General features: G+C 38.8%; 2 protein-coding genes and 1 long non-coding RNA gene across 3 annotated transcripts; 2 read left to right on the top strand and 1 right to left on the bottom strand.

Moving 5' to 3' along the window:
* Nucleotides 1-17: 17 nt before the first annotated feature.
* LOC124399918 (eukaryotic translation initiation factor 3 subunit A-like) lies at nucleotides 18-10,170 on the top strand. The gene is made up of 7 exons (XM_046871255.1): nucleotides 18-246; nucleotides 390-549; nucleotides 1,339-1,356; nucleotides 7,347-7,404; nucleotides 8,328-8,518; nucleotides 9,288-9,421; nucleotides 9,514-10,170. Exons 4-7 carry the CDS (start codon nucleotides 7,359-7,361, stop codon nucleotides 9,662-9,664), a joined length of 522 nt encoding a protein of 173 aa, XP_046727211.1. The 5' UTR covers nucleotides 18-246; nucleotides 390-549; nucleotides 1,339-1,356; nucleotides 7,347-7,358; the 3' UTR covers nucleotides 9,665-10,170.
* LOC124399931 lies at nucleotides 6,064-6,894 on the bottom strand. The gene is made up of 3 exons (XR_006928295.1): nucleotides 6,814-6,894; nucleotides 6,478-6,564; nucleotides 6,064-6,370 (listed from the first exon to the last, which is right to left on the bottom strand). It is a non-coding gene; the product is annotated as an uncharacterized LOC124399931 (long non-coding RNA).
* An 11,699-nt stretch (nucleotides 10,171-21,869) lies between the features above and the next one.
* Nucleotides 21,870-25,783, top strand: LOC124399923 (interferon alpha-inducible protein 27-like protein 2A). The gene is made up of 4 exons (XM_046871268.1): nucleotides 21,870-21,982; nucleotides 22,095-22,124; nucleotides 25,356-25,517; nucleotides 25,588-25,783. The coding sequence occupies exons 1-4, from the start codon at nucleotides 21,973-21,975 to the stop codon at nucleotides 25,686-25,688; spliced, it is 303 nt and encodes a 100-aa protein (XP_046727224.1). The 5' UTR covers nucleotides 21,870-21,972; the 3' UTR covers nucleotides 25,689-25,783.
* The last annotated feature ends 826 nt before the right edge of the window (nucleotides 25,784-26,609 follow it).

The raw sequence follows: 26,609 nt of genomic DNA, 5'->3' as shown, positions 1-26,609 counted from the left end.
CCCCCCCAAAACAAAGAGAAGAGTGAATAGCGCGCGAGCGCTAAGTTTTTTTTTGTTGAAAACGTGTGGTAAATTGTTCTCTCGTCTTGAAACGGGCTGTGGAGGGATCTGTCTCGGCTAACAAATATGTTGGCTGAATAAAAAGAGAACCCAAATCAACCACACGCTTGTTGCCTTCTTCAGGAGCAACTACAAGAGCGGCTGAGCGAGGCTTTGCTCCGGCTACGGCTTGATCAATTGCAAGAGGTGTGTGTGTATGCTAAATTGTCAGTAGATGGACAGAGTAAATGGCACTCGCTAATCAGATTAATAAGTGAGGCAGTAGGAAAATGTTACAGAGACAGAAAATGACGATGATGTAGCCTGCTAACACGTGAAAGATCTGTTAGTTTGCCAGAGGGATGACGCAGCACAACGATGGCGCGATCCAAGATGGCGGCGGCGATACAGACAGGAGCTGATCTGAGCTCACGTGTTTAAAGAAACAGTACCGAACTGCATCGTAATTTCGAGATGTCTACCAGTACGCTGAGAAACGAAATCCAGCACGTGAGTTTAAATTTTCCTGATGTTTCAAGCTCCCCTGTTTCAGAAGTCACGATTAGACAGGATTTCAAGATTAATGGCCAAAAAGGGGAACAGGGACAGAAAGATAAACTGTCATACAATAATTTGGTACACCAGATTGAGGCCAGAATAAATAAAGTACACAGAGAGTCTGACATCATTGATGCAGTGATCAAAGCAATCAGTCCAAGTATGATCCTGTGTGATATGCTGGAAATTAAAACAGACTTAACCCTGAAAGGCCATTATAAGGAAGAAAACTCAACGACCTGTACCATAGATCAGAGGTGGGAAGTAAAGAAGTACAAATACTTCGTTACTGTACTTAAGTAGATTTTTCTGGTATCAGTACTTTACTCCACTATTTATTTTTCAGACAACTTTTTACTTTTACTCATTACATTTTTACACAAATATCTGTACTTTTTACTTCTTACATTTTCAAAACAGACTCGTTACTTTAGTTTTAATCCATTGATTTGGTGAAATATTATTTTTTTATTTTCACTGCGTGCCGATTTCAGCCGAACAACCGATTTCCTGTTACTGCACGTCTTTTTCAATCCACTGGTGTATAAAGTCCTGTCTCTCACTCACCACAGATGTAGACTTGTTTACGAAGCTAAGAATCAGCAGGCAGAAGGCAGTAAGAAGTTTGGGGTTAATGTGGATGAGACAGAGGGAGTCAGTGATGAGAACATGACTGAGAACAGACACATTCCTGATCATCATCATCTTTTCTCTGCTTGTGTTCTATATGTGGATCTTCAGCCTGGACACATTCATTAGGTAACATCATTTTTAATTAGTTTTTGTATATATATATATATATATATATATATATATATATGTGTGTGTGTGTGTGTGTGTGTGTGTGTGTGTGTGTGTGTGTGTATGTGTATGTATATTTGGCTGTCAAAATAAAAATTATTTTAAACGGCACGAAATTTTATTACCGCGCTATCAATTCAGCGCACATTTCTGTTTCCCCAAATGTAAATACATAAATGAATAACTAAATAAAAAAGAGGCGAAATTAAAACCTTTGGCAAAAAATAAATTTATCCACGACGTCCTTTCTTTACTTAGATATAAAATAAATAAATAAACTCCAGATAAAAATATTTTTAATCAGTAAACTTTTGTTTTATTTATGCGCCAAGTCTCAAATCAAACACCAAATCCGCCATGATTCACACAATTTACCCTCTGGGGGGCGTTTTGTGGGTTTTTCCCTCATAATGGCGACACAAACTTAAATTACTGTCTTTATTGATTGTACAGATAAAAACAATACATCATTTAAATCTGTAAAATGTCTATAATTTTATATATAAAAGCTTCCTGACTTGACTTGAAGAGGTGCATTTTCTCCGGTATCACCTCATTAACTGTCCGTGTGGAAACATAGCAAAGGCTTTTAATGATGTCCACACGTTTCTGCACTGATATAGCCTTTATATTTAATCACTGTACATATGCTTACATGTCAAGTCAAGTTTATTTCTGTAGAACTTTTCACAACAGACATTGTCTCAAAGCAGCTTTACAGAAATCAACAGTTAAGGTGAATGGTGTGTATTTATCCATGATGAGCAGCCGTGGTGACTGTGGCAAGGAAAAACTCCCTTAGATATAATGAGGAAGAAACCTCGAGAGGAACCAGACTCAAAAGGGGAACCCATCCTCATTTGGGTGACATCAAGAGTTTGATCATAAATCTTTCAACAATACAGAACACTGGAGAGTGAGAACTAACATGAGTACTGGAGTATAAGATTATAAGTAAATGTTCTTCCTACAGTCTTGTACAGTCTATATGGTTAGTAGCTCCGAGTTTTATGAGCTCAACATTTGTGATCATCACAGATCCAGCATCAGCTTCTCCATGCCAGAGCCTTTAAACACTTCAGGAGGTCCAATGTCAAAACCACACATGCAGTGGGATCCAATTGGCACTGGTACGTCTCTGGATGGTTCGGCATCTACTTCTTCAAAGGTCCATATTCTTCACGAGGTGGGAGGTGACTGGAGCTGGCCAAACCTCAGGATGCCTCGGGATGGGGAGGGAAAGAGAAGCAGTGGAGAGGAATTAGCATAGCTGCTGTTCATGATATTAACAGCACAAGTTGATAATGTGCATGTGATCAGATGTTCTGGAGCACAAGGTTATGATGTGAGACGTATGTTATGTGTAGGCTTTGCTAAAAAGATATGGTTTTAATCTGCATTTAAACTTAATCTGCACTTAAACTATTCCAGAGTGTAGGAGCTAAATGTGAAAATGATCTACCGCCTTTAGTGAACTTTGCTATTCTAGGAACTACTAGAAGCCCAGAGTTTTGAGATCTCAGGGAGCGTGACGGATTGTAGCGTGTTATAAGACTGGAGAGATACATGGAGATAATCCATTTAGTGCTTTATAACTACATATATATCACATGCTGTACATATGATACATGTTTAACACCTCCAAGCTGCCAGTTTTGGGCACCTGAGCAAGCACTTAACTCACTACTGCTCATTTAGTAAATGAGATCATTAAGAGTCGCTCGGGATAAACACTTTCAACAGGAAGTAGCTATATCTTTCTATCTTTGTCTCTGTGTCTCTTTTAGTAAATGTCTCTGTCTCACTTGCTGTCTCTCTATTTGTTTCTCACTCTTTCTAAAGCTGTGTCTGTGTCTCTTTGTCTTTGTCTCTGTCTTTCCTGTTTATTTACATGTCTAACAAAGTTTTGAGTTTTGAAGTAATGCCATTAGTGATCTATGATGAAAGACTTCCCTGGTTCGATTCTTACCTCTAGTTTCATATTGAACATTATAAGAAGTTTTTAAAAACAGAACAATGAAAGATCATTAAAATTGGTTGCTGGCAAATCATGGTATATCAGTGGTGCAGGTGTTGGAGATGTGGTTCTTGTACCTGAGTCACTTCTCATAGACTTCGAGTTACTGAGAGAATGTACAGGAAGGAGAAGTTTTGACCCTCTGAAATCATGATCTAAGAGAAAACAGTGGTCTCTTAACTATAGAAAACCAAGAGTCCATTAAGCAAAGCCTTGTTTGCCACCCCTGTGGTAGTGTAGTGGTTAGTCATGCGGTCTCTGCTATCTTACTCACCCGGTTCGATTCCTACCGCTTAGCTTTCCTTTAAAAAGTTTTAATAAAGAACTACAAAAGGTCCTAAAAATCAGGTTCATGCAGGAGATCCTGTGGCTCAATTGGAAGAGCTTTACCTCTGTGTTGAGAGGTTGCCGGTTCAAACCCTGGCCAGGACTTGAAGTTAAGAGTGTGCAAGGTGTCAGGAATGGCTGTGTGGAAGGTTGCATGTGGATGGTTTCGGAGAGTGTATCCTGAAGCAGGGGGGCAATATCCGGGCATCTCCCCCCCCAGTGTCTGAGAAGCGGAAAACAGGGGCTTATGAAGCAAAAACGCCCAAAAATGTATCAACTTCGTTTTGCATATATAGGGAATATTTTTGCCAAAAAATTCTTTTTCTGAGGCTGTGAAGCAGCAGGTCTTCACAGCCTTTGTTCACAGTCAACCACACCATTGCTCACCAGACACTACTTTCCACACAGCTTAACCAGTGTGGGGACAAGCCAGATTTGAACCAGCAACCTCTGAGCTCAGAGGCAAGGCTTTTATCACAAAGCCATCAAGTCCCACACAAACTTTCTTTTTTGGGGGGTTTATCCTTCGTTTCATGCTTTAAAACAAGAAATTCAGACCCGACAGAAAGCAGGATTCAAACTCTGAATCCCACCAACAGCGAAATACCAGTCTTAACCCACTGAACCATCAGGAAGGACAAGCTGGAAAGCTTGTTTAGAGCAGGTCTATCTTTCTTTTTAACCCATCAAAACAAGAATATGAAGATGTAGGAATCAGGAATTTAACCTACCTCATGACTAGCAGACAGAAAGCCAGGTTTGAACCCTGACCACCAACATTAGCAAAGTACCAGCCTTAACCCACTAAGCCATCAGAAAAAAACAGGATGGGAAGCTTGATTAGAGCAGGTCTATCATTCATTTCAAACCATCAACACAAGAATTTAACGGTAAAGAAAGATGTAGGAAGCGAATACAGATGTAAGTAGCACAAGTTGAACCCACATTGTAAAAAATAGGAAGAAAGCAGGATTCGAACCCTGATCCCCACCAGCAGCGAGCTACCAACCTTAACCCACTGAACCATTGGTGAGGACAGGCTAAGAAGCTTATTTAGAGCAGGTCTATCTTTCTTTTCAACCCATTAAAAACAAAAATATATAGCTAAAGAAAGATGTAGGAAGTGAATCTTGATCGTGACTGGCAGACAGAAAGCAGGATTCGAACCCTTGACCCCACCAAAAGCAAGAAACCTAATTTAACCCACTGAACCATCAGGGAAGACAGGCCAGGAAGGTTGTTTAGAGCAGGTCCATCTACCTTTACACCATCAACACAAGACTATAAAGCTAAAGAAAGATTTAGGAAGCAGGAACATAACCTACATCGCAACTAGCAGGTAGGATTCAAATCCTGATCCTCACCATCAGCGAGGCACCAGCCTTAACCCACTGAACCATGGAAGAGATCAGACTGGAAAGCATGTTTAGATGAGGCACAAGCCTTAAACCACCGAGCGACCACTGCTGAAAAGCATGTGTGCTTTTTGGAGGGTTCATACTTTGTTTCATGCCAGCACAGTAAGAAAGAAGGCAAGTAGGACTGGCTTTGAAACCTTATCACCAGCGTGGACTATATTAAGGACCATGTTCAGGCACAAGCCTTAACCCACTGAGCTACCACTGAAGTGCTTTTTTTTTTTTTTGGTGGAGTTATCTTTCATTAAAGACCAGGAAATCAAGAAATTAATCCAACACAGAAAGGACAGAATTGAAATGTTTTCAAAAGGGGACAAGGTCCAGAAGTTTTATTTACCAACACAGCAACCACCAGCTCGACCAGGAATCAAACTCTTAAACTCATCCTCATGGAGACCCTGACAGTAACCTATCTATCTATCTATCTATCTATCTATCTATCTATCTATCTATCTATCTATCTATCTATCTATCTATCTATCTAATATAATGTGAGGTCCAGTTAACAGCTAAAACAGGTAGAAGTAATAACTACTTTTTACTTAAGTACATGTCAGAGCCAAGACTTCTTTACTTTCACTTGAGTAAAAAGGTATAATCGTACTTCAGCTTTTACCTGAGTATTTTAAAACATGAGTATCTGTACTTCTACTTAAGTAAAGGATGTGTGTACTTTTGCCACGTCTGCTGTGGTCCAGCCAAAATAATAATACAAAACAAATAATAATACATAAGTCTTATTTTTTTATATTTTCCTTTCGAAACTAAAAAAAAAAAAGCTAACAATGCATCAGTTAGTCAATGCAAGACCTTGAAAGAAATGAACATGTACTGAAACAAATGTACTGCTATAGCAAACAGCACAACTTTATGGAGAAAACAGACAGTATGTCCTGCCTTATGACAAGAGTTTATTTTTCAGGACCTGGACCTTGTTTGAATGCTTGTTTGCATCTAGTTTCATAAATAACTTTTTAAATACTTTAAAAGTGTATCTCAGATCTTGTGGATTAGACAAGTTTAATGCATAAATTAGACCAATTATCACAGAACATGCATTTGCTACATTGTTCAGGTTTTCAAATACTTGGATGCATTTAATTATGATGCCAACATCCTCATATGGGTCTGTATCATCTGCTCCTTCATGTACGACGACATAGATTCCCAGGGTGGTGTTGCGCATCGAGGTTGCATCATGTTTAACATCCTAAAATATTAAGTATAAAAAGAGAATTACCAACAGCTCAAGGGTGAGAGAAGGGGTTATATTATATTATATTATATAATATATATAATGTATTCTAGAAATATTACCTCTAACAGCTATGTAGGTGTGAGCATCTGTGTCTGGCATTTGGATGTTTAGGAATGGCCTACTAATATCCGATCACTGCCGTCCTCCTGCCAGACAAAGACAAACAGCATGGCAAATATTACTATTACTCAAATAATAATAATCAAATAATCACATTTCAACAAATATAAATTAAATTAAAGCGAAAAACAAGACTGTAACTAACATGAATGTAAAAACGACATGAGGAATACGGTAACATCAGGAAAATACCATACATAACATGAGATTATGCGCGATTAACCAACCTAACCTACTGACATCCTCAACATATACATAAAAAAGTAAAATATCACCTGGCTGTGTGTCCACAAGTAAAAAACTTCGCTTGTTTTCTCTTTTTGCACTGTGAACATTAAATGGCGCCGATCAAAACCAGAATGTGCTTTTCATCTGCGCATGTGCAGATATTACTCCACCTGCTGACCGTAGCGCGGTACTGCAGAAGCAACACAACTCTATTTCATTCGTTTTACTTAAATTATTTGTGTAAAACTGAAATATTACTATTTTTTAATTTTGTCAACACGACTTTTTTAATTTTAATACATAAACTTAAGTGCATTTTTTAATTTAAACATAGTTACATTCTTTGGACCAACATCAGTCACATTTAATTTTTTTTTCTTTTTTTTTTATCAGGATGGTAAAGAATAATATGATATATTAATGTGGTAAATTCACCATTTCTATAATTTCTACATTTTACAACAATGTATTTATTATAGACTGAATATTATTTTCTAATTGACGTTGCTCCTTTTTGCCGCTGGGGGGCGGTGCGGCCTCGGGCGTGGTCGTGACGCAGGTCTTTTGCTTTTTCTCGCAGCGGCCTGAAAGGATGTGGTATTGTAATAGTCCAGAGAGCGCTCTGAAAAGAGCTAACGGTAAGTGTTTCTGAGCGCTGTTTCTTTTTTCATCACGAAGCCGTTATCGGAATCTCAAGTTTGATCTCCCCCTCCAATTTAGTGTCACTATGTAGATGGGAGACTAATGGCGGTGCACCTTATGTAGTGCTTGTATCCTGACAGAGTGTCAGAGTATGAAATGTTTTAGCGGCAACAGGTCTCGCTTAGCATGCTATGCTAAAGTTAGATAACTTTCTCTCTAACTCTCTCTCTCTCTCTCTCTCTCTCTCTCTCTCTCTCTCTATATATATATATATAGGGTCAGTGTTTTAGGTATATAATTCCAGGTTCACTAATAATAGATCATTAAAAGTGCATCTATTCAGGTCAGTTGAAAAGCGCTAATCTCTAATGCGAGCTAACGGTAAGTGTTCTCGCGCTCGGTGACGTCAGCACCGCGTCATGGCACCACTGCCATCTTTTCTCTTTTTGTAATAAATACAGGCCATTTGCTGTTTTCCAAATCAGTCTTCTCGTCCTATTTAGGTTCACTACACTACGTAGATGTGAGAATAAGGGCAGGTGTGCCTTATTATAGTTATAATAGCTAAACCATTATATTATATACAGTTTCCATAACTGTGTTTTCCACAGCGTTTATAAATATCATGTTTATCCTTTTGTTATTTTATTAACCACAAAACTACATTATAAAATCATCTAACTAGGCGTAGCGACTTTGCAATTATGGTCTAATACACTATGAATAAAGTATAGTTTATATGTATAATTATAACTGCATCCATTCAATTCAGGTCAGTTTTTGTGACAGTTTTTTTATGGGGTTGGATTTTTCTAACCAGCTACATCAGGAATGTAATTTCTCAGTACTCAAAGCAAAAAAATACCTGTCTATTATATATAGATTAATAAACATATGATGTTTCTATGTTTCTTTCCAGAGTTCCTTGAAGTTGGTAAAAAGCAGGCTGCTCTTAACGTCCTTTACAATGTCATCAAACACAGAAATCATCGAACATGGCAGAAGATTCACGAGCCCATTATGCTTAAGTTCCTGGAGCTCTGTGTGGACCTGCGCAAGAGCCATCTGGCGAAGGAGGGCCTTTACCAGTACCAGAACATCTGTCAGCAGGTCTGTGTCTTTCTGAAAACAAACGTGAAGTCAAATGAACATTAAGTTTTGTCTTTACGTTACACAGTGTTGTATAATCTATGTTCAGTTTTTTGGAATTCAGGATTCATAGGCACCAAACATAATCTTCTAGCAGTACAGTCACACACACAATCAATATAGAAGCAAAGCAAAGAAACAATGAACTACCATACAGTTAGATGCAATACTTTATTATGAAAATATGCTGCACAATAGGATTTCAACAAACTCTCATAGTTCTCATGAGAAACATTATATTATGTTGATAAATACATTTTTTATTAGTTTATTTTTTTAAATAAATAAATAGTTGTAAAATGTAGAAACGTTGTCAATTGTAGAAAACTAAATTAATAACCTCAGACTTGTTATTTGAATCAGGATTTTGCTGTATTTAAATTACGATTGTTAAAAATTTAGAATTATGCAGATGAGTAATGATGCTGACATTGGGGCTGTACTGCTCTCTGCTGGCAGAAATAGAGATTGCACTTTTGTAATACTGGTGTGAAAGTGAAGTGAAAATACCTTCAAGTAAAGTTTCTGGTTTTTAGGATTAGCATCTGTTTAAAAACCTGGGTGTACAAGTTCACTCAGCTGGTGTAGGGGTGTGACCTTATAGATATGCTAAAGGTGGAAGTGGATTTTACTTTGAATATTTTATTTACTGTATTTTAATTTGAGTATTAACCAGCTACCATGTTTTAACATAAAAATTGATACCAAAAGATTTTGCTTTGCTTCTTAGGTGAATATCAAATCCCTTGAGGATGTGGTTCGTACCTACCTGAAACTCGCAGAGGAGAAGACCAAGACTCCCAAAGAGGAGTCTCAGAAAATGGCAAATATTGTGGATCTGGATAACATTCAGACCCCAGAGAGGTGTGTGACAATATTGAACAGTGTGTATAGATGTGCTGTGTGTAAGCGGATGAACGATAGGAGAATATAATCATTGTATCTTGTGTTTTCAGTGTGCTGTTGAGCGCTGTGAGTGGAGAGGACACTCAGGATCGTACTGATCATTTTGCTGCTCACTCCTTGAGTGAAATTCTTGTGGGAGTCTTATCGCCAGTGTCTGGACCTGCTGAGGAACAACTCCAAAGTGGAGCGTCTTTACCATGACATTGCGCAATAAGGTCAGTGCATGCTGTGGATATGTCAGATTTATAATACAACTTATTCACGATGAGCCACCTGGACCGGCAGAAATAGGAATTATGTGAAAATGCTTTCAACTCCACCACCATCAAGTTTGCTGACAACCCGGTTGTGGTGGGCCTCCTCTCCAACAACGATAAAACGGCCTACCTACAGGAGATAAAAAACCTGGAGAGATGGTGCCAGGAGAACAATCTTCTCATGAACGTCAGCAAGGCTAATGAGTGATAGTGGACTTCAGCATAAAGCAGGAGTGGTCGTACTAACCACTAAACATAAACAGGACCCCAGTGGAGAGAGTGGAGAGTTTCTGGTACCTAGATGTTCACATCACACAGGACATGTCTTGGACCTGTCACATTAACACCCTGGTGAAGAAGGCCCGGCAGCGTCTGTACCATCTGAGACGCCTAAAGACTTTCTACACCTGCACCATTAAGAGCATTCTGACGGGTAGCATCACTTCGAGGTTCGGGAACAGCACCATGCTAAGTATGAATAAAAATAAATAAATAGATAAATAATAATACATATATACATTATTATTATTAGCTTTTAATGACTTGTAAACATGAAAGAAATACAATATATAATACACAATTTTAAAATAAAGAGTAAAGTAACATAAAAATAATTAAAATAAGTATAAAAGTATATTAAAATGTCATCTGACTATAAGTATGAATAATATATATATATATATATATATATATATATATATATATATATATATATATATATATATATATATATATAGTGAGGAAAATAAGTATTTAAACTCCCTGCTATTTTGCAAGTTCTCCCACTTAGAAATCATGGAGGGGTCTGAAATTGTCATCGTAGGTGCATGTCCACTGTGAGAGACATAATCTAAAAAAAAAAATCCAGAAATCACAATGTATGATTTTGTAACTATTTATTTGTATGATACAGCTGCAAATAAGTATTTGAACACCTGAGAAAGTCAATGTTAATATTTGGTACAGTAGCCTTTGTTTGCAATTACAGAGGTCAAACGTTTCCTGTAGTTTTTCACCAGGTTTGCACACACTGCAGGAGGGATTTTGGCTCACTCCTCCACACAGATCTTCTCTAGATCAGTCAGGTTTCTGGCCTGTCGCTGAGAAACACGGAGTTTGAGCTCCCTCCAAAGAGGGAGATTTAAATAGATAAATATATAATTTAAATTAAAATAATATATAATTTAAAAAGATATTTAAACTCTTAAAAATGATAAAACTTAGTTGTAACTGTAGTAAATATGGAAGATGGTTGATTTGAGATTTCCATCGTTGTAGCAAAAGTCACTTCTCTATGATCTTCAGTGTTTGTTACTGGATCCACATTAAAGTGAACTTTACTGCCCAGTGGTCACGATGTTGTTGGCTGGTGTGTTTCAGAGCGTGGGGAGTGTGAGCGTCAGGAGCAGAGGGAGGAGGAGAAGGGCGAGTACCAGGAGCGCCTGCGCAAGCTGATGAATCAGCGAGCCAGGCAGCAGGAAATTGAGGAGCGTGAACGCCGCAAAGAGGAAGAGATACGAAAACCCCAGGAGGAGATGTCTAGCAAAGTAAACACACACACACACACACACACACACACACACACACACACATTATTATTCTCAAGTAACATGTTTAGACAAAATCCAATTTATAAATCTATTGTTATTGATGTATAGACTAAAAGTGCTACTTGCTTCAAAAAAGGACAAGATGCTGCATTTATTAGACAGTTTGTGTGTTTTTTTTATTAAATGGTAAACAGAGGAAACCAGTTCTGATCAAATGTACTGACTTGTAGGAAACAGCACCTGATGTTGAGGTTTAGATTCATCCTAGCCCAGGAACACGGTGACAGATATCGCCCTGTTGCGTCTCTTTCCAAATCTTCAGACAACATAGCACAAGGGATGCTCTCGTGCTAGCGTGCAGTGGCTGCTGCGGCTCTGATGGTCCGGGATGCTGAGAAAACGGTGCTGTCACATCCTTTGATACTGTACACCTTACATCACATGTAGCTAAAACAACCAAGCTAGTGTTGGATTTATGTTTGACTTGTGCCAAAACGAACATACATTGACCTGTACAACATACTGCGCTTACTTTTCCTGATGCCCCTTTCCAACACCTACAGATAGATTTTACACATATGCCACCTGTAGGAAATTTGAGATATTTGTTGGTTATAGTTGACAGATTCAGTAAGTGGCCAGAAGCATTTGCACGTGTGACAGAGAACGCTAAAACGGTTGTCAAAATATTAACGAAAGAGATGATCTCTAGGTTTGGTATTCCTAGTGTGATTGAAAGTGATAACGGCACACCTTTTGCTTCTAAAGTAACACAACTTTTGGTTAAAAGCTTAGCAATTGACTGGCATTTAAATATTTCCCATCACCCACAGTCAGCTTGAGTGGTAGAGAGAACATACGGAACCATTAAGGAATGTGTTACTAAAGCCTGCATTGAAACAGGCCGAAATTGGACTGTTGTTCTCCCTGCAGTACTCACAGAAATGAGAATGAGTCCATCTTCAACTACTAAACTGTCACCTTTTGAAATTCTAATAGGCCAACCTTTCCTGACCCCATGGGTCAGGGGATGCACTGGCATTTCCTCTTTAGGTAACCTGGAAGTGATGGTGGACGACTACATTTCTGCCCTGGTTGAAAAATTTAATTCTATTAGTGCTGATGTCTCACTAACTCTTCCTCTGCCCACAGATAAGCCAACACACCCTTTTGTGCCTAATCAGCAGGTCCTGATACAAAGTCCTGAAGCCTACCAAGGTCGGTGAGCCGAAGTATCTGAGTCCAGCGACTGTTCTAGCTGTAACCAGAACTGGAGTTCTGACTAATTAGCAGCCACAGTGTATACATGCAAGCAGGATCCATATACCCCCTTAGTCTGTGCACTAATTGGTCTGTTAGGTAGAAGCCTAAATAAGTGAGTATTCAGGGCTGAAATAGTTGAGAGCCCAGAAAGATCCTTTCTTTATAGTAGAAAGGGGGCCACCTCCGGGGTGAAGATCTGACTCATTCGACTGTTTTGTTTAGCTCACCCTGATACCTGCTCTAGGTCTAAATTCAATAACAATATGTGCATAGTTGTAATTACACTCCGAGTTTTTCTTATTCTCTTGAATAACTTATTCAGTGAGAAGGAACTGTTACAAATACTGCTTATAGACATATTGAACAAGCACTGAGAAACAATTGTCTCATGACGTCTTGGAGAACGTGAAACAACTGCTGAACAAAGTTTTTTTTGAGAAGATTAAGAGTTTGTTTACTAGTGTTGACTACTTTGTTTTAGGAATGATTCTTGTATTGATTGTTGGAATTGTACTTTGTATGTTGCCATGTTTGATGACGATGGTAAGACAGGCCATAAAGGCCTTGATTGGAGTGGTGATGATGAAGGATTATATGCATGTAGGGACGGAATGAGATGGAATCTGTTGTTTTTGTTTTGTTTTTATTTTCTCATTTGCAGTTTGTCACTGATTCTGATCCCAGGAAGAACATCCTATTTTATTGGTGTGTGTGATGCTAAATCAAAAATGATCAATTTTGGTGCATTTCGGGGAAAGAAAATTGCTTGTCGCTTTTTATTAATGCAGTTGTATGTTGTAATGAAGGATGTATTAAAATGATGGTTTAGAGCCTGTAGCACACCCCTACCTGCACATTATATAATAATAATAATAATAATAATAATAATAATAATAATAATAATAAAAGTAGGCAGCTTTGCACTGTAGTCATAACTGCACATGTTCCTGCTTACAGAAGTCACACAGAAGGCAAGTCTTTAACAGGAGGGTGGAGGTTATCGGATAATGGTGTTCAGGGTAACTTCTTTAGCAGGTGGAATGTGGCTCTCCCAGATGTTGCTGGTTCAAAGCTTGCTATATGACTTTTCCCACGTTTCATAAGAAGTAAACAAAGTTAATACGCTAAACAAACACATACAGTGAGGAAAATAAGTATTTGAACAGCCTGCTATTTTGCAAGTTCTCCCACTTAGAAATCATGGAGGGGTCTGAAATTGTCATCGTAGGTGCATGTCCACTGTGAGAGACATAATCTAAAAAATAAAATCCAGAAATCACAATGTTTGATTTTTTAAATATTTGTATGATACAGCTGCAAATAAGTATTTGAACACCTGAGAAAGTCAATGTTAATATTTGGTACAGTAGCCTTTGTTTGCAATTACAGAGGTCAAACGTTTCCTTTAGTTTTTCACCAGGTTTGCACACACTGCAGGAGGGTTTTGGCCCACTCCTCCACACAGATCTTCTCTAGATCAGTCAGGTTTCTGGCCTGTCGCCGAGAAACACGGAGTTTGAGCTCCCTCCAAAGATTCTCTATTGGGTTTAGGTCTGGAGAATGGCTAGGCCACGCCAGAACCTTCATATGCTTCTTACAGAGCCACTCCTTGGTTATCCTGGCTGTGTGCTTTGGGCCATTGTCATGTTGGAAGACCCAGCCTCGACCCATCTGCAATGCTTTAACTGAGGGAAGGAGGTTGTTCCCCAAAATCTCGCAATCCTCTCCTTAATACAGTGCAGTCGCCCTGTCCCATGTGCAGAAAAACACCCCCAAAGCATGATGCTACCACCCCCATGCTTCACAGTAGGGATGGTGTTCTTGGGATGGTACTCATCATTCTTCTTCCTCCAAACACGTTTAGTGGAATTATGACCCAAAAGTTCTATTTTGGTCTCATCTGACCACATGACTTTCTCCCATGACTCCTCTGGATCATCCAAATGGTCAGTGGCAAACTTAAGACATGCCTGGACATGTGCTGGTTTAAGCAGGGGAACCTTCCGTGCCATGCATGATTTCAAACAATGACGTCTTAGTGTATTACCAACAGTAACCTTGGAAACGGTGGTCCCAGCTCTTTTCAGGTCATTGACCAGCTCCTCCCGTGTAGTTCTGGGCTGATTTCTCACCTTCCTTAGGATCATTGAGACCCCACGAGGTGAGATCTTGCATGGAGCCCCAGTCCGAGGGAGATTGACAGTCATGTTTAGCTTCTTCCATTTTCTAATGATTGCTCCAACAGTGGACCTTTTTCACCAAGCTGCTTGGCAATTTCCCCGTAGCCCTTTCCAGCCTTGTGGAGGTGTACAATTTTGTCTCTAGTGTCTTTGGACAGCTCTTTGGTCTTGGCCATGTTAGTAGTTGGATTCTTACTGATTGTATGGGGTGGACAGGTGTCTTTATACAGCTAACGACCTGAAACAGGTGCATCTAATTTAGGATAATAAATGTAGTGGAGGTGGACATTTTAAAGGCAGACTAACAGGTCTTTGAGGGTCAGAATTCTAGCTGATAGACAGGTGTTCAAATACTTATTTGCAGCTGTATCATACAAATAAATAGTTTAAAAATCATATATTGTGATTTCTGGATTTTTTTTTTTTAGATTATGTCTCTCACAGTGGACATGCACCTACGATGACAATTTCAGACCCCTCCATGATTTCTAAGTGGGAGAACTTGCAAAATAGCAGGGTGTTCAAATACTTATTTTCCTCACTGTAGATTCTTATACGACATTGACATTGAGCAGCAAGGTCAGTGCATGATGTGGATACCTCAGATTTATAATACCACTTACATCCAGAGGTGGCAAAAGTACACACATCCTTTACTTAAGTAGAAGTACAGATACTCATGTTTTAAAATACGGGGTAAAAGTTAAAGTACTGATTAAAAGTCTTGGCTCTGACATGTACTTAAGTAAAAAGTAGTTATTACTTCTACCTGTTTTAGCTGTTAACTGGACCTCACATCATAGATAGATAGATAGCTAGATAGATGTGATAGTCTAGTGGGTTAATGTCAGTATCCCCACAAGGATGAGTTTGAGAGTTTGATTTCTGGTTGCTGTGTTGGTAAATAAAACTTCTGGACCTTGTCCACTCTGAAAACATTTCAATTCTGTCCTTTCTGGGTTGGATTCATTTCTTGATTTCCTGGTCTTTAATGAAAGATAACTCCACCAAAAAATAGGCACTTCACTGGTAGCTCAGTGGGTTAAGGCTTGTCCCTGAACATGGTCCCTAATGTAGACCACGCTGGTGATAAGGTTTCAAAGCCAGTCCTACATGCCTTCTTTCTTACTGCGCTGGCATGAAACAAAGTATGAACCCTTCGAAAACCACACATGCTTTTCAGCAGTGGTCGTTCAGTGGTTTAAGGCTTGTGCCTCATCTAAACATGGTTCCTAGTCTGATCTCTTCCATGGTTCAGTGGGTTAAGGCTGGTGCCTCGCTGATGGTGAGGATCAGGGTTTGAATCCTACCTTCTGCCTGCTAGTTGCTATGTAGGTTATGTTTCTGCTTTTAAATCTTTCTTTAGCTTTATAGGCTTGTGTTGATGGTTTAAAGGTAGATAGACCTGCTCTAAACAACCTTCTGGTCTTTCCTGATGGTTCAGTGGGTTAAACCAGGTTTCTTGCGTTTGGTGGGGTCCAGGGTTCGAATCCTGCTTTCTGTCTGCCAGTCATGATCAGGATTCACTTCCTACATCTTTCTTTAGCGATATATTTTTGTTTTTAATGGGTTGAAAAGAAAGATAGACCTGCTCTAAATAAGCTTCCTATCCTGTCCTCACCAATGGTTCAATGGGTTAAAGTTGGGATCTCGCTGCTGGTGGGGATCAGGGTTCGAATCTTGCTTTCTTCCTGCTATTTACAATGTGGGTTCAACTTGTGCTACTTACATCTGTATTCGCTTTCTACATCTATCTTTACCGTTAAATTCTTGTGTTGATAGTTTGAAATGAATGATAGACCTGCTCTAATCAAGCTTCCCATCCTGTTTTTTCTGATGGCTTAGTGGGTTAAGGCTGGTGCTTTGCTAATGTTGGTGGTCAGGGTTCAAACCTGGCTTTCTGTCTGCTAGTCATGAGGTAGGTTAAATTCCTGATTCCTACATCTTCATATTCTTGTTTTGATGGGTTAAAAAGAAAGATAGACCTGCTCTAAACAAGCTTCCCAGCTTGTCCTTCCTGATAGTTCAGAGGGTAATGCTGGTTCCTTGCTAATGGTGTGAATCGGGGTTCGAATCCTGCTAGTCACGATATTGGTTTGCTTCCTACGTCTGTCTTTAGCATTATATTCTTGTGTTAATGGTTTGAAAGAAAAGATAGACCTGCTCTAAACAATTGTCGCAGCCAGTCCTTCCCGATGGTTCAGTGGGTTAAGACTGGTATGTCGCTGTTGGTGGGGTTCAGGGTTCGAATCCTGCTTTCTGTGTTTCTGTCTGATCTGAATTTCTTGTTTTGAAGCATGAAACGAAGGATAAACCCCCCAAAAAAAGAAGGTGTGTTGTGGGACTTGATTGCTTTGTGGTAAAAGCCTTGCCTCTGAGCTCAGAGGTTGCTGGTTCGAATCTGGCTTGTCCCCACACTGGTTAAGCTGTGTGGAAAGTAGTGTCTGGTGAGCAATGGAATGGTTGACTGTGAACAAAGGCTGTGAAGACATGCTGCTTCACAGCCTCAGAAAAAGTGAGGGTGATAGTTTTGCATATATAGGGAAAAATTCTGCCAAAAACCTAAGTCGATACTTTTTTGGACGTTTTTGCTTCATAACCCCCTCTTTTCAGCTTCTCAGACACCAGGGGCAGATGCCCGGATATTGCCCCCCTGCTTCAGGATACGCCCTCCGAAACCACATCCATCCTTCTACGCAGCCATTCCTGACACCTTCCTTACTACGGCCAACGGAACCTTCCACACTCTTAACTTTGAGCCCTGGCCGGGGTTTGAACCGGCAACCTCTTAACCCAGAGGTAAAGCTCTTCCAATTGAGCCACAGGATCTCCTGCAAGAACCTGATTTTTAGGTCCTTTTTTGGTTCTTTTTAAAAACTTTTTAAACAATTTAAAGGAAAGCTAAGGGGTAGGAATCAAACTGGGTGAGTCAGAAAGCAGCGACCGCATCACTAACCACTACACTACCACAGGGGTGGCAAACAAGGCTTTGCTTATTGGACTCTTGGCTTTTCTATAGTTAGGAGACCAGTGTTTCCTCTTAGATAATGATGGTAGAGGGTCAAAACTTCAATATGAAACTAGAGGTAAGAATCGAACCAGGGAAGTCTTTCATCATAGATCACTAATGGCATTACTTCAAAACTCAAAACTTTGTTAGACGTAAATAAGCAGGAAAGACAGAGACAAAGACAGACACAGAGACATATACAGTGAGACAGAGACCTTTACTAAAAGAGACACAGAGACAATTAGATAGAGAAAATAGAGAGACAAAGATAGTGAGATATAGCCACTTCCTGTTGGAAGTGTTTATCCCAAGCGACTCTTAATGATCTCATTTACTAAATGAGCAGTAGTGAGTTAAGGGCTTGCTCAGGTGCCCAAAACTGGCAGCTTGGAGGTGTTAAACATGTATCATATGTACAGCATGTGATATATATGTAAGCATATGTACAGTGATTAAATATAAAGGCTATATCAGTGCAGAAACGTGTGGACATCATTTAGAGCCTTTGCCATGTTTCCACACGGACAGTTAATGAGGTGACACCGGAGAAAATGCACCTCTTCAAGTCAAGTCAGGAAGCTTATATATATAAAATTATAGACATTTTACAGATTTAAATGATGTATTGTTTTTATCTGTACGATCAATAAAGACAGTAATTTAAGTTTGTGTCGCCATTATGAGGGAAAAACCCACAAAACGCCACCCGGAGGATAAATTGTGTGAATCATGGCGGATTTTGGTGTTTGATTTTGATCATGTTTACATCACTGACTCCCTCTGTCTCATCCACATTAACCCCAAACTTCTTTCTGCCTTCTGCCCTGCTGATTCTTAGCTTCGTAAACTAGTCTACATGTCAAGTTTATTTCTATAGCGCTTTTCACAACAGACATTGTCTCAAAGCAGCTTTACAGAAATCAACAGTTAAGGGGAATGGTGTGCATTTATCCCTGATGAGCAGCCATGGCGACTGTGGCAAGGAAAAACTCCCTTAGATGTAATGAGGAAGAAACCTTGAGAGGAACCAGACTCAAAAGGGGAACCCATCCTCATTTGGGTGACATCAAGAGTTTGATCATAAATCTTTAAACAGTACAGAACACTGGAGAGTGAGAACGCACATGAGCACTGGAATATAAGATTATAAGTAAATGTTCTTTCAACAGTCTTTGGTATAAAAGTAGGAGCTACTGAGCTCAACATTTGCGATCATCACAGATCCAGCATCAGCTTCTCCATGCCAGAGCCTTTAAACACTTCAGGAGGTCCAATGTCAAAATCCACACATGCAGTGGGATCCAATTGGCACTGGTACGTCTCTAGATGGTTCGGGATGTTTGCGAGTTCACCATCTACTTCTTCAAAGGTCCATATTCTTCACGAGGTGGGAGGTGACTGGAGCTGGCCAAACCTCAGGAAGCCTCGGGATGGGGAGAGAAAGAGAAGCAGTGGAGAGGAATTAGCGTAGCTGCTGTTCATGATATTAACAGCACAAGTTGATAATGTGCATGTGATCAGATGTTCTGGAGCACAAGGTTATGATGTGAGACGTATGTTATGTGTAGGCTTTGCTAAAAAGATATGTTTTTAATCTACACTTAAACTGGGTGAGTGTGTCTGAGCCCCGAACACTGTCAGGAAGACTATTCCAGAGTTTAGGAGCTAAATGTGAAAATGCTCTACCACCTTTAGTGAACTTTGCTATTCTAGGAACTACTAGAAGCCCAGAGTTTTGAGATCTCAGGGAGCGTGACGGATTGTAGCGTGTTAAAAGGCTGGAGAGATACATGGGAGCCAATCCATTTAGTGCTTTATAAGTGAGTAGCAGTAGTTTGTAGTCTATTCGAAACTTAACAGGAAGCCAATGTAGGGACGATAAGATTGGGGTTATATGATCATATTTTCTTGACCTAGTAAGAACTCTTGCTGCCGCATTCTGAACTAACTGAAGCTTGTTTATTAATGACGCAGGACATCCACCTAGTAACGCATTACAGTGGTCTATTCTGGAGGTCATAAACGCATGGACGAGCTTCTCTGCATCGGATATAGACAACATATTTCTTAGCTTAGAAATATTTCTAAGGTAAAAGAAGGCTGTTTTTGTAACTTGGTTGATATGATTTTTAAAAGATAAGTTGCTGTCTAAAATAACTCCCAGGTCTCTTACTGTTGAACTAGTGGTTACAGGACATCCATCTAAATGCAGGTTGAGATGCTGGTGCTTCTGTATACTAGTTTTCGGGCCGATGAGCAAAATCTCTGTCTTATCAGAATTTAAAAGTAGAAAGTTATGGGTCATCCAATCTCTTATTTCCTTAACACACTCAGTTATCCGGGTTAATTGAGCTGTATCGCCTGGTTTAGATGAGATATATAATTGGGTATCATCAGCATAACAATGGAAGCTAATTCCATGCCTTCTAATAATATTTCCTAAGGGAAGCATGTATATTGTGAAGAGCAGGGGTCCTAGAACTGAACCTTGTGGCACGCCATAGTTCACTAGCATTTGCCTGGATAGCTCTCCATTTAAATCTACGAAATGGTAATGATCGGACAGGTAGAATTTAAACCAGCTTAATGCCTGTCCCTGAATGCCAATGTAATTCTGTAAGCGATCTAGGAAAAGATCTTGATCTATAGTGTCAAACGCAGCACTAAGATCTAGTAAAACTAACAGCGAGATGAAGCCTTGGTCTAAAGCTAAAAACAGGTCATTAGTGATTTTAACTAGGGCAGTTTCTGTACTATGACATCTGTGGTAAGTGAGAGTCAGGACTTTATACACCAGTGAATTGAACGCGCAGTAACAGGAAATCGGTTGTTTGGCTGAAATCGGCGCGCATTGAAAATAAAAAATAATATTTCACCAAATCAATGGATTAAAACTAAAGTAACGAGTCTGTTTTGAAAATGTAAGAAGTAAAAAGTACAGATATTTGTGTAAAAATGTAATGAGTAAAAGTAAAAAGTTAAAAAATAGTGGAGTAAAATACTGATACCAGAAAAATCTACTTAAGTACAGTAACAAAGTATTTGTACTTCATTACTTCCCACCTCTGCTTACATCACGTTATTCTTTACAAACATAAATATATCATTTTTTTGTACCAGAGCACAGCCATCAAATTGAACAACATATCCACTATTGTTCTCAAGTAACATGTTTAGACAAAATCCAATTTATAAATCTAGGGTTAATGATGTATAGAGTAAAGGTGCTACTTGCTTCAACAAAAAGACAAGATGCTGCATTTATTAGACAGTTTGTGTGTTTGTTGGATTAAATGGTAAACAGAGGAAACCAGTTCTGATCAAATGTACTGACTTGTAGGAAACAGCACCTGATGTTGAGGTTTAGATTGAGACAGATGTAGACAACAGAGTAGTTTGGAGGCGGATGATCCGCTGTGGCGACCCCTAATGGGAGCAGCCAAAAGTAGAAAAAGAAGATTCAATGCTTATATCTTTACAAGTAAACTAAATGTCTGCATTAAAAACAATACAAATATTATTTTACACAATTTACACCTTACTCCTTTTTTTGCTGAAAGAAACAAACTAGCATGAGTGAATTTGTTTGAAGGAGAAATTCCCAATGCATTTCTCAACAAGCAGCCACTAGCTTTAAAATGTCAAAATAAAAGATAGTTAAACTCAATATCTGGCTTTTGCATTTTTCTAAAGAACACTTTTATACATAAAAAACATCTTATTTACATTTATTTTGATATTTTATCCTATTAATAGAAGAAAAATTGATTATCAAAATAATCGTCTGTTGCAGCCTTAATGGATATGTGTGACCTATTATATATTTATAGCAGAAAATAGATGAGATAGAGGAGTTTCTTTTCTTTTTGGATTGCAGCCTGCTGGAAACTAGAAATGTGAAGCTACTGAGGAGCTGGAGGACACCACAGTGCTCAGGAGAAGACCAATCAACAATTTGTTACAAAAGACTATATATGGTTTTTTTTTTGTTTTCTGCATGGAGACTTCCCAGGATTCCTCTATTAATTTTTTTTAATGTTTATCCTTTATCATTATGTGATAAAGACAGCTTAAGTGTGACCTAACAGTGTATAGTGCTCAGTGGCGACCCCTATAGGGAGAAGCCGAAAGAAAGTGTAGGTTTCGTTTCTGTGTAACAGAACAGGTTTTGTTTCTGTGTAAAAACAGCTCCACCTATCAGACGTTCATATTATTAGTCTCACCAGTGCCTGACTGCAGTGTGGACATCATGGTCTCTCGTAAGTGTGGCCTTGTTTTTTTTTGGATTAAATAAAAAATATATGTATTTTGCTTACTACAATATGCACTTATATGATATTAATGCTTTTTTGATTCATGTCTTACTCACAGCAACAATGATAACAGCTGCAGTCGGAGCAGGTAAGTCCTGCCTGTGGGATCTCTATTCAGCAAAGTCATGAACCACAGCATTGCGGCTTTATAGTAACTAGTTGCATCACAATGTAAACTGGTTCCCCGTTTATAAACGGACGCCACCCCAAAAGTGCTATTTTATGTATACAGTACTGTATTAAACATTTTCTTCATTTTATAATAAATAATTTTATCTATATTAATACACTTTCATTATTTCAACACTAAAAACATAGGGGATACGTTTTTTGGTCTACTGTGCTATCCGCGAGAGATCCGGAAAATCAGCCAAACTAATTAGTTATGCGACAAATGCAATTCCGCGATAAACCACCGGGGGCGCGAGATTCGCACCGCATGAAGCTTGGTGTGTTTTCTAATATTAGACATGGTGTGTAGATTTGTAGATGAATTGACATCCGAGTAAACACGAGGAACAGCTAAAATGTAATTTATATACTTTAGATCAGTGGTCCCCAACCCCGGGTCGCACTGAAAGAATACATAACTTACATTATTTCCGTTTTATTTATTATCTGATTCTGAACGATGTTTTGTTTTGGAAAATGACCGGATTCTCTCCACCATATCTGTCTATGCCTCGGTCACGTGTCTTACCTCCATTCCTTACCTTCTTAAAGGGGCTCCGGCCACTAACACATAATAAATTACCGCCTAAGTGAAACCCCCAAGTGAGCAAAATGAACAAAAAAAAAACACCACAGTGGATTCACGGTTATTATTATATTGAGAAAATTCCAGTTTTCATGCCGATCGTATCATTTTATTTTGTTTTATTTATCCCCCACACCTTTAAGGCCGGTTTTAAGAATAGGTTTGCCATTCTCAGGCAACAATAATATATTAAAATGCCTTAGTTTGCAAAAAAATCTTTGTATTATTGACTCAAGAATGCATGACCTATGCAGATTTGTATGGTTTTAAGTGCCTTCATGGTCCTGGAGAAATTTGGTTGATCTGAAAGAAAAGCCACCTGACAGAAACGAGTGCAGAATCTGCACATGAAGAGACCGCTAGTAAAAATATTCAGACACAATATATACTTGATGTCTTGTATTGTATCATGTGATAAAGTATTTTAATGTATAGTATTTATTGTGAATGAGTGCATCTGAAGCCATGGGTGAAAACCAGCAGAAGCACTTTTTGTTTAGAAGCACTTTCACAGTTGATGAAGGACTTTTGCCAGATTTTCTTTCCTTCTACTACATTTTGTGCATTTAATGCTGCTGCAACATGATATGCATACACACACACACACACACACACACACACACACACACACACACGGTAAGATGATGCAGTTAGAGCCACCTCATGTACACATAAATAGAAACGTGAAAAAGGGCCAAGCTGACACAAATGGCTTACCATCTCATTAGCCGTTCAGACTGAGCAGGTTTTTCAAAATTTGGGGGATTTTACAGTGAAAACCTTTTAAACATGTTTTTAGTCCAGGTGTTTATTAGTTCACATTCATACAGTAAAACTTCTGAACATATAAAACAAAAGTGGAAAATAAATCTAATTCTGGTAATGACCATAAACTTGTTGCAGCTCAACACTGACATTTTTCAAGTAAAGCAATGGGACATGCAGATTTATTACAAAGAGGTCACACTCTGCTTTTTGGTCAGTGGTGGGCCATGCATTTCACACCTAGACTTCCAGTGGTGTCCTACCCGAATCAATCCACCTCTTAATTATCAACAATTATGATGCCACGGCTGTAGAAACAAATGTTATACAGAAACTTAGTATAATAACGTGCTGTATCACAGACATGAATCTCATACAGCTAGAATAAAGGCATTATTAAAGCAAGAAACCCATTTAACAAAATTCAACAAGTCTCCTTTCACTGTAGCCACAGCTGCACTGTCTGCATACATCATCTCTAGCAGAAGCATCGATATTAACCTCATAAAATGATCCTGGGTTTTCCTGCATTTTTGTAGTACTTCTGGAGCTCTCTGACTGCTGAAACCTCAGGGATTTGGTTTTCCTGGGGATTTAAAATAAAGGCAAATTGTGTGTTTTTGTGAAAATTCTACAGGAAAGAAAACGCAAAAGTGGTACCTAAAAAAAAATTAACAAATGTTTTGACTAATGTTTCCTAACAATGTATCTATTTTCCTGAAAAGTGATTCTTCCGTAAGGCCTTTTTCTCCTCCGTCATTCATTGTGGAATGAAAAAAACTAGCTATTAAAGCTACACAAATATTTTTGAGCTTGTGAGTTTGCTACAGATGTGGTTTGTGAGCTCTGGCTAGTGCGCTCCCTGACTATCCGATCCAAGGACGTGAAAATGCAGACATTGTTTTACACCTAATAGATGGCCCCAGTGTCACCCACTCTAAATCTGATTGGTTAAAGCAACATCTTTACTGCCATGTATTCAAAGCTACAGGTGCTGGCACTGTTGATTCTGAAGGCCTCAAGGTATATTTCTTTGACCCTGGCAATATGTGATGTGATGGCTAAAATATGATTGGATAGAAATTCTAACATAAACATACACTCCTGGAAGCAGCGCAACCGAGAGAAAAGCTATGAAAGGATAAAATCAGGGATTCTGACTGATGGCCCACCACTGCTGTAACTGTGCTAGCAAATCCCTTCTGCTACATTAACATACTAACTTTATTATTTATGATCTAATATTGAAAATACAGCACCAAGCAAACAAGCAAGCACCAGAATCAAACATTATACAGTCGGTTTCACAATTCTTTGGACACCATAGGCTTATTTATATTTGTTACAGTAGGGGGAAATTGAAGTTGTTTCTTTAAGACTGCTATCTGCGGGTGTTGAAGGTCCAGAGCGAAATGCATTATAGGTAGTGTAGTGCGGAACGTTATATAAAGAAAACAGGGTTATATCCTGCCTAATGGTCAGTTAATGCGAGTTTATCCACCTGGGAGTTATATTTCACTGTAACCCTGCAAATGTATCTGCATGGAAACGAGTAAAGTGGTATGCATCGGCTGATTTTGTCCTTCTCATCCTTCCACAAGTAACAAAGTGTATTGAAATGTATTAAAGTGTAATCAAAATGTATTTGAAGGTATTTACATCCAAACTGGGTGAACTGTAAGAACTAATCACTGCTTATATGCGTGTCCTTTAAACACATCTTTGTACCTTTCTGACACGAGAGTGAATGATAAGGTTGTTCTCTCTTACTAGTATTTCTCACTTTTTTTTTTTTAGCTTTCTCCGTGCTGTTGACTCCATTTGTGATTTCGTCTGCTGGTTTTACCTCTGGTGGTATTGCTGCAGGATCCATCGCATCATCAATGATGTCGTCAGCAGCCATTGCTAATGGTGGCGGTGTGGCATCAGGAAGCCTGGTCGCTACCCTGCAGTCTTTGGGTAATCACAGATATACTAAAAAATGACGATTGCAGTTTTTTTCAGTATTCAGCATCATGTTGTTGTGTAGGTGCGGCGGGTCTTACTAAAGCAGCCACAGCTGGCGTGGTATCTGCAGGAGCCGCAGTTGGCGCAGCAGCTGGATGGGTGGCGAGGATGTTCATTCGCTGATGCCTTGTTTTCAACACAAGAAAAAAGCTGGAAAAAACAACTTTTCCTAAAATGTTCTTGCTTGTTGCTTAAATAAACTTTAATGCGTCATCCCATCAGTTTTTCTTTTTAATTATCACAGGTTGAACATACACAGTTACATGGGCTTGGGGTGATGGTGTGATTATGATGCTATAGTCCTTACAATTCCTGAAACTGAACAATCATTTTTAGAAAACTTTTTTATTTTTTATTTTAATGTGTTAATCGATCTCATGCGGAAATATGAGTTTATTTGGGCCAAAAATGTCTGCATTTTGATTAAACATATAAGACGTGTGAGGTTTTTATTCAGAAAAAAAAGATTTAAAAAAAATCAAGAAGCATCATGTGAATTAAAAGGACATTAATTCTTAATTCTACAATTAATTCTAATATTTAGCTTTTTTTGACATTTAAATTACATTCATTTCTAGGTTTCAAAATGACCTCAAGACAACTAAAGCGAAAAAAATAAATAAAAATAAAATAAGGGGTAAACTTACTTTTCTTCTTTCAGTGATTTTCAGGCAACTGGGTGAAAAACTTCCAGTTGAACATCTGACCGGTGGTATTACAATGATTTCTTAGGGATAAATGTATTCATGTTAATTGAGGGTTAATTGGATTGTCCCAAAAAAAAAAGCAAAAACGACTTCTGTATGATTAATGATTAATACATGCAAATAAGCTGATGCGAGGGACCTGCGTTATAATTATAACATCACAACATCACTAAGACGCAAAAGGCAATCCAATCCTGAAATCAGCACTATAGCTGTATAGACTATATGTCCGTGTGAAATGGTGCTGTAGGACCACCCGTCTAATCCCCCCTTAAATTCCTCTCTTTTCAAATAAGACAAACAAAAACAGCATCAAAAATGGCGTTTGGAGCGCGAC

Source organism: Silurus meridionalis, chromosome 2, assembly GCF_014805685.1.
Source record: "Silurus meridionalis isolate SWU-2019-XX chromosome 2, ASM1480568v1, whole genome shotgun sequence".
Taxonomy (NCBI): Eukaryota; Metazoa; Chordata; class Actinopteri; order Siluriformes; family Siluridae; genus Silurus; species Silurus meridionalis.
This window is presented reverse-complemented; position numbering and strand designations above follow the sequence as displayed.

Bases quoted from the DNA above. Each gene is read 5' to 3' on its own strand.
- LOC124399918 (XM_046871255.1), top strand. From the start codon at position 7,359: ATGTGGTATTGTAATAGTCCAGAGAGCGCTCTGAAAAGAGCTAACG. The intron at 7,405-8,327 runs GTAAGTGTTTCT...GTTTCTTTCCAG, and splicing joins CGCTCTGAAAAGAGCTAACG to AGTTCCTTGAAGTTGGTAAA. The intron at 9,422-9,513 runs GTGTGTGACAAT...TTGTGTTTTCAG, and splicing joins AACATTCAGACCCCAGAGAG to TGTGCTGTTGAGCGCTGTGA.
- LOC124399923 (XM_046871268.1), top strand. The intron at 22,125-25,355 runs GTAAGTCCTGCC...TTTTTTTTTTAG, and splicing joins AACAGCTGCAGTCGGAGCAG to CTTTCTCCGTGCTGTTGACT. The intron at 25,518-25,587 runs GTAATCACAGAT...GTTGTTGTGTAG, and splicing joins CGCTACCCTGCAGTCTTTGG to GTGCGGCGGGTCTTACTAAA.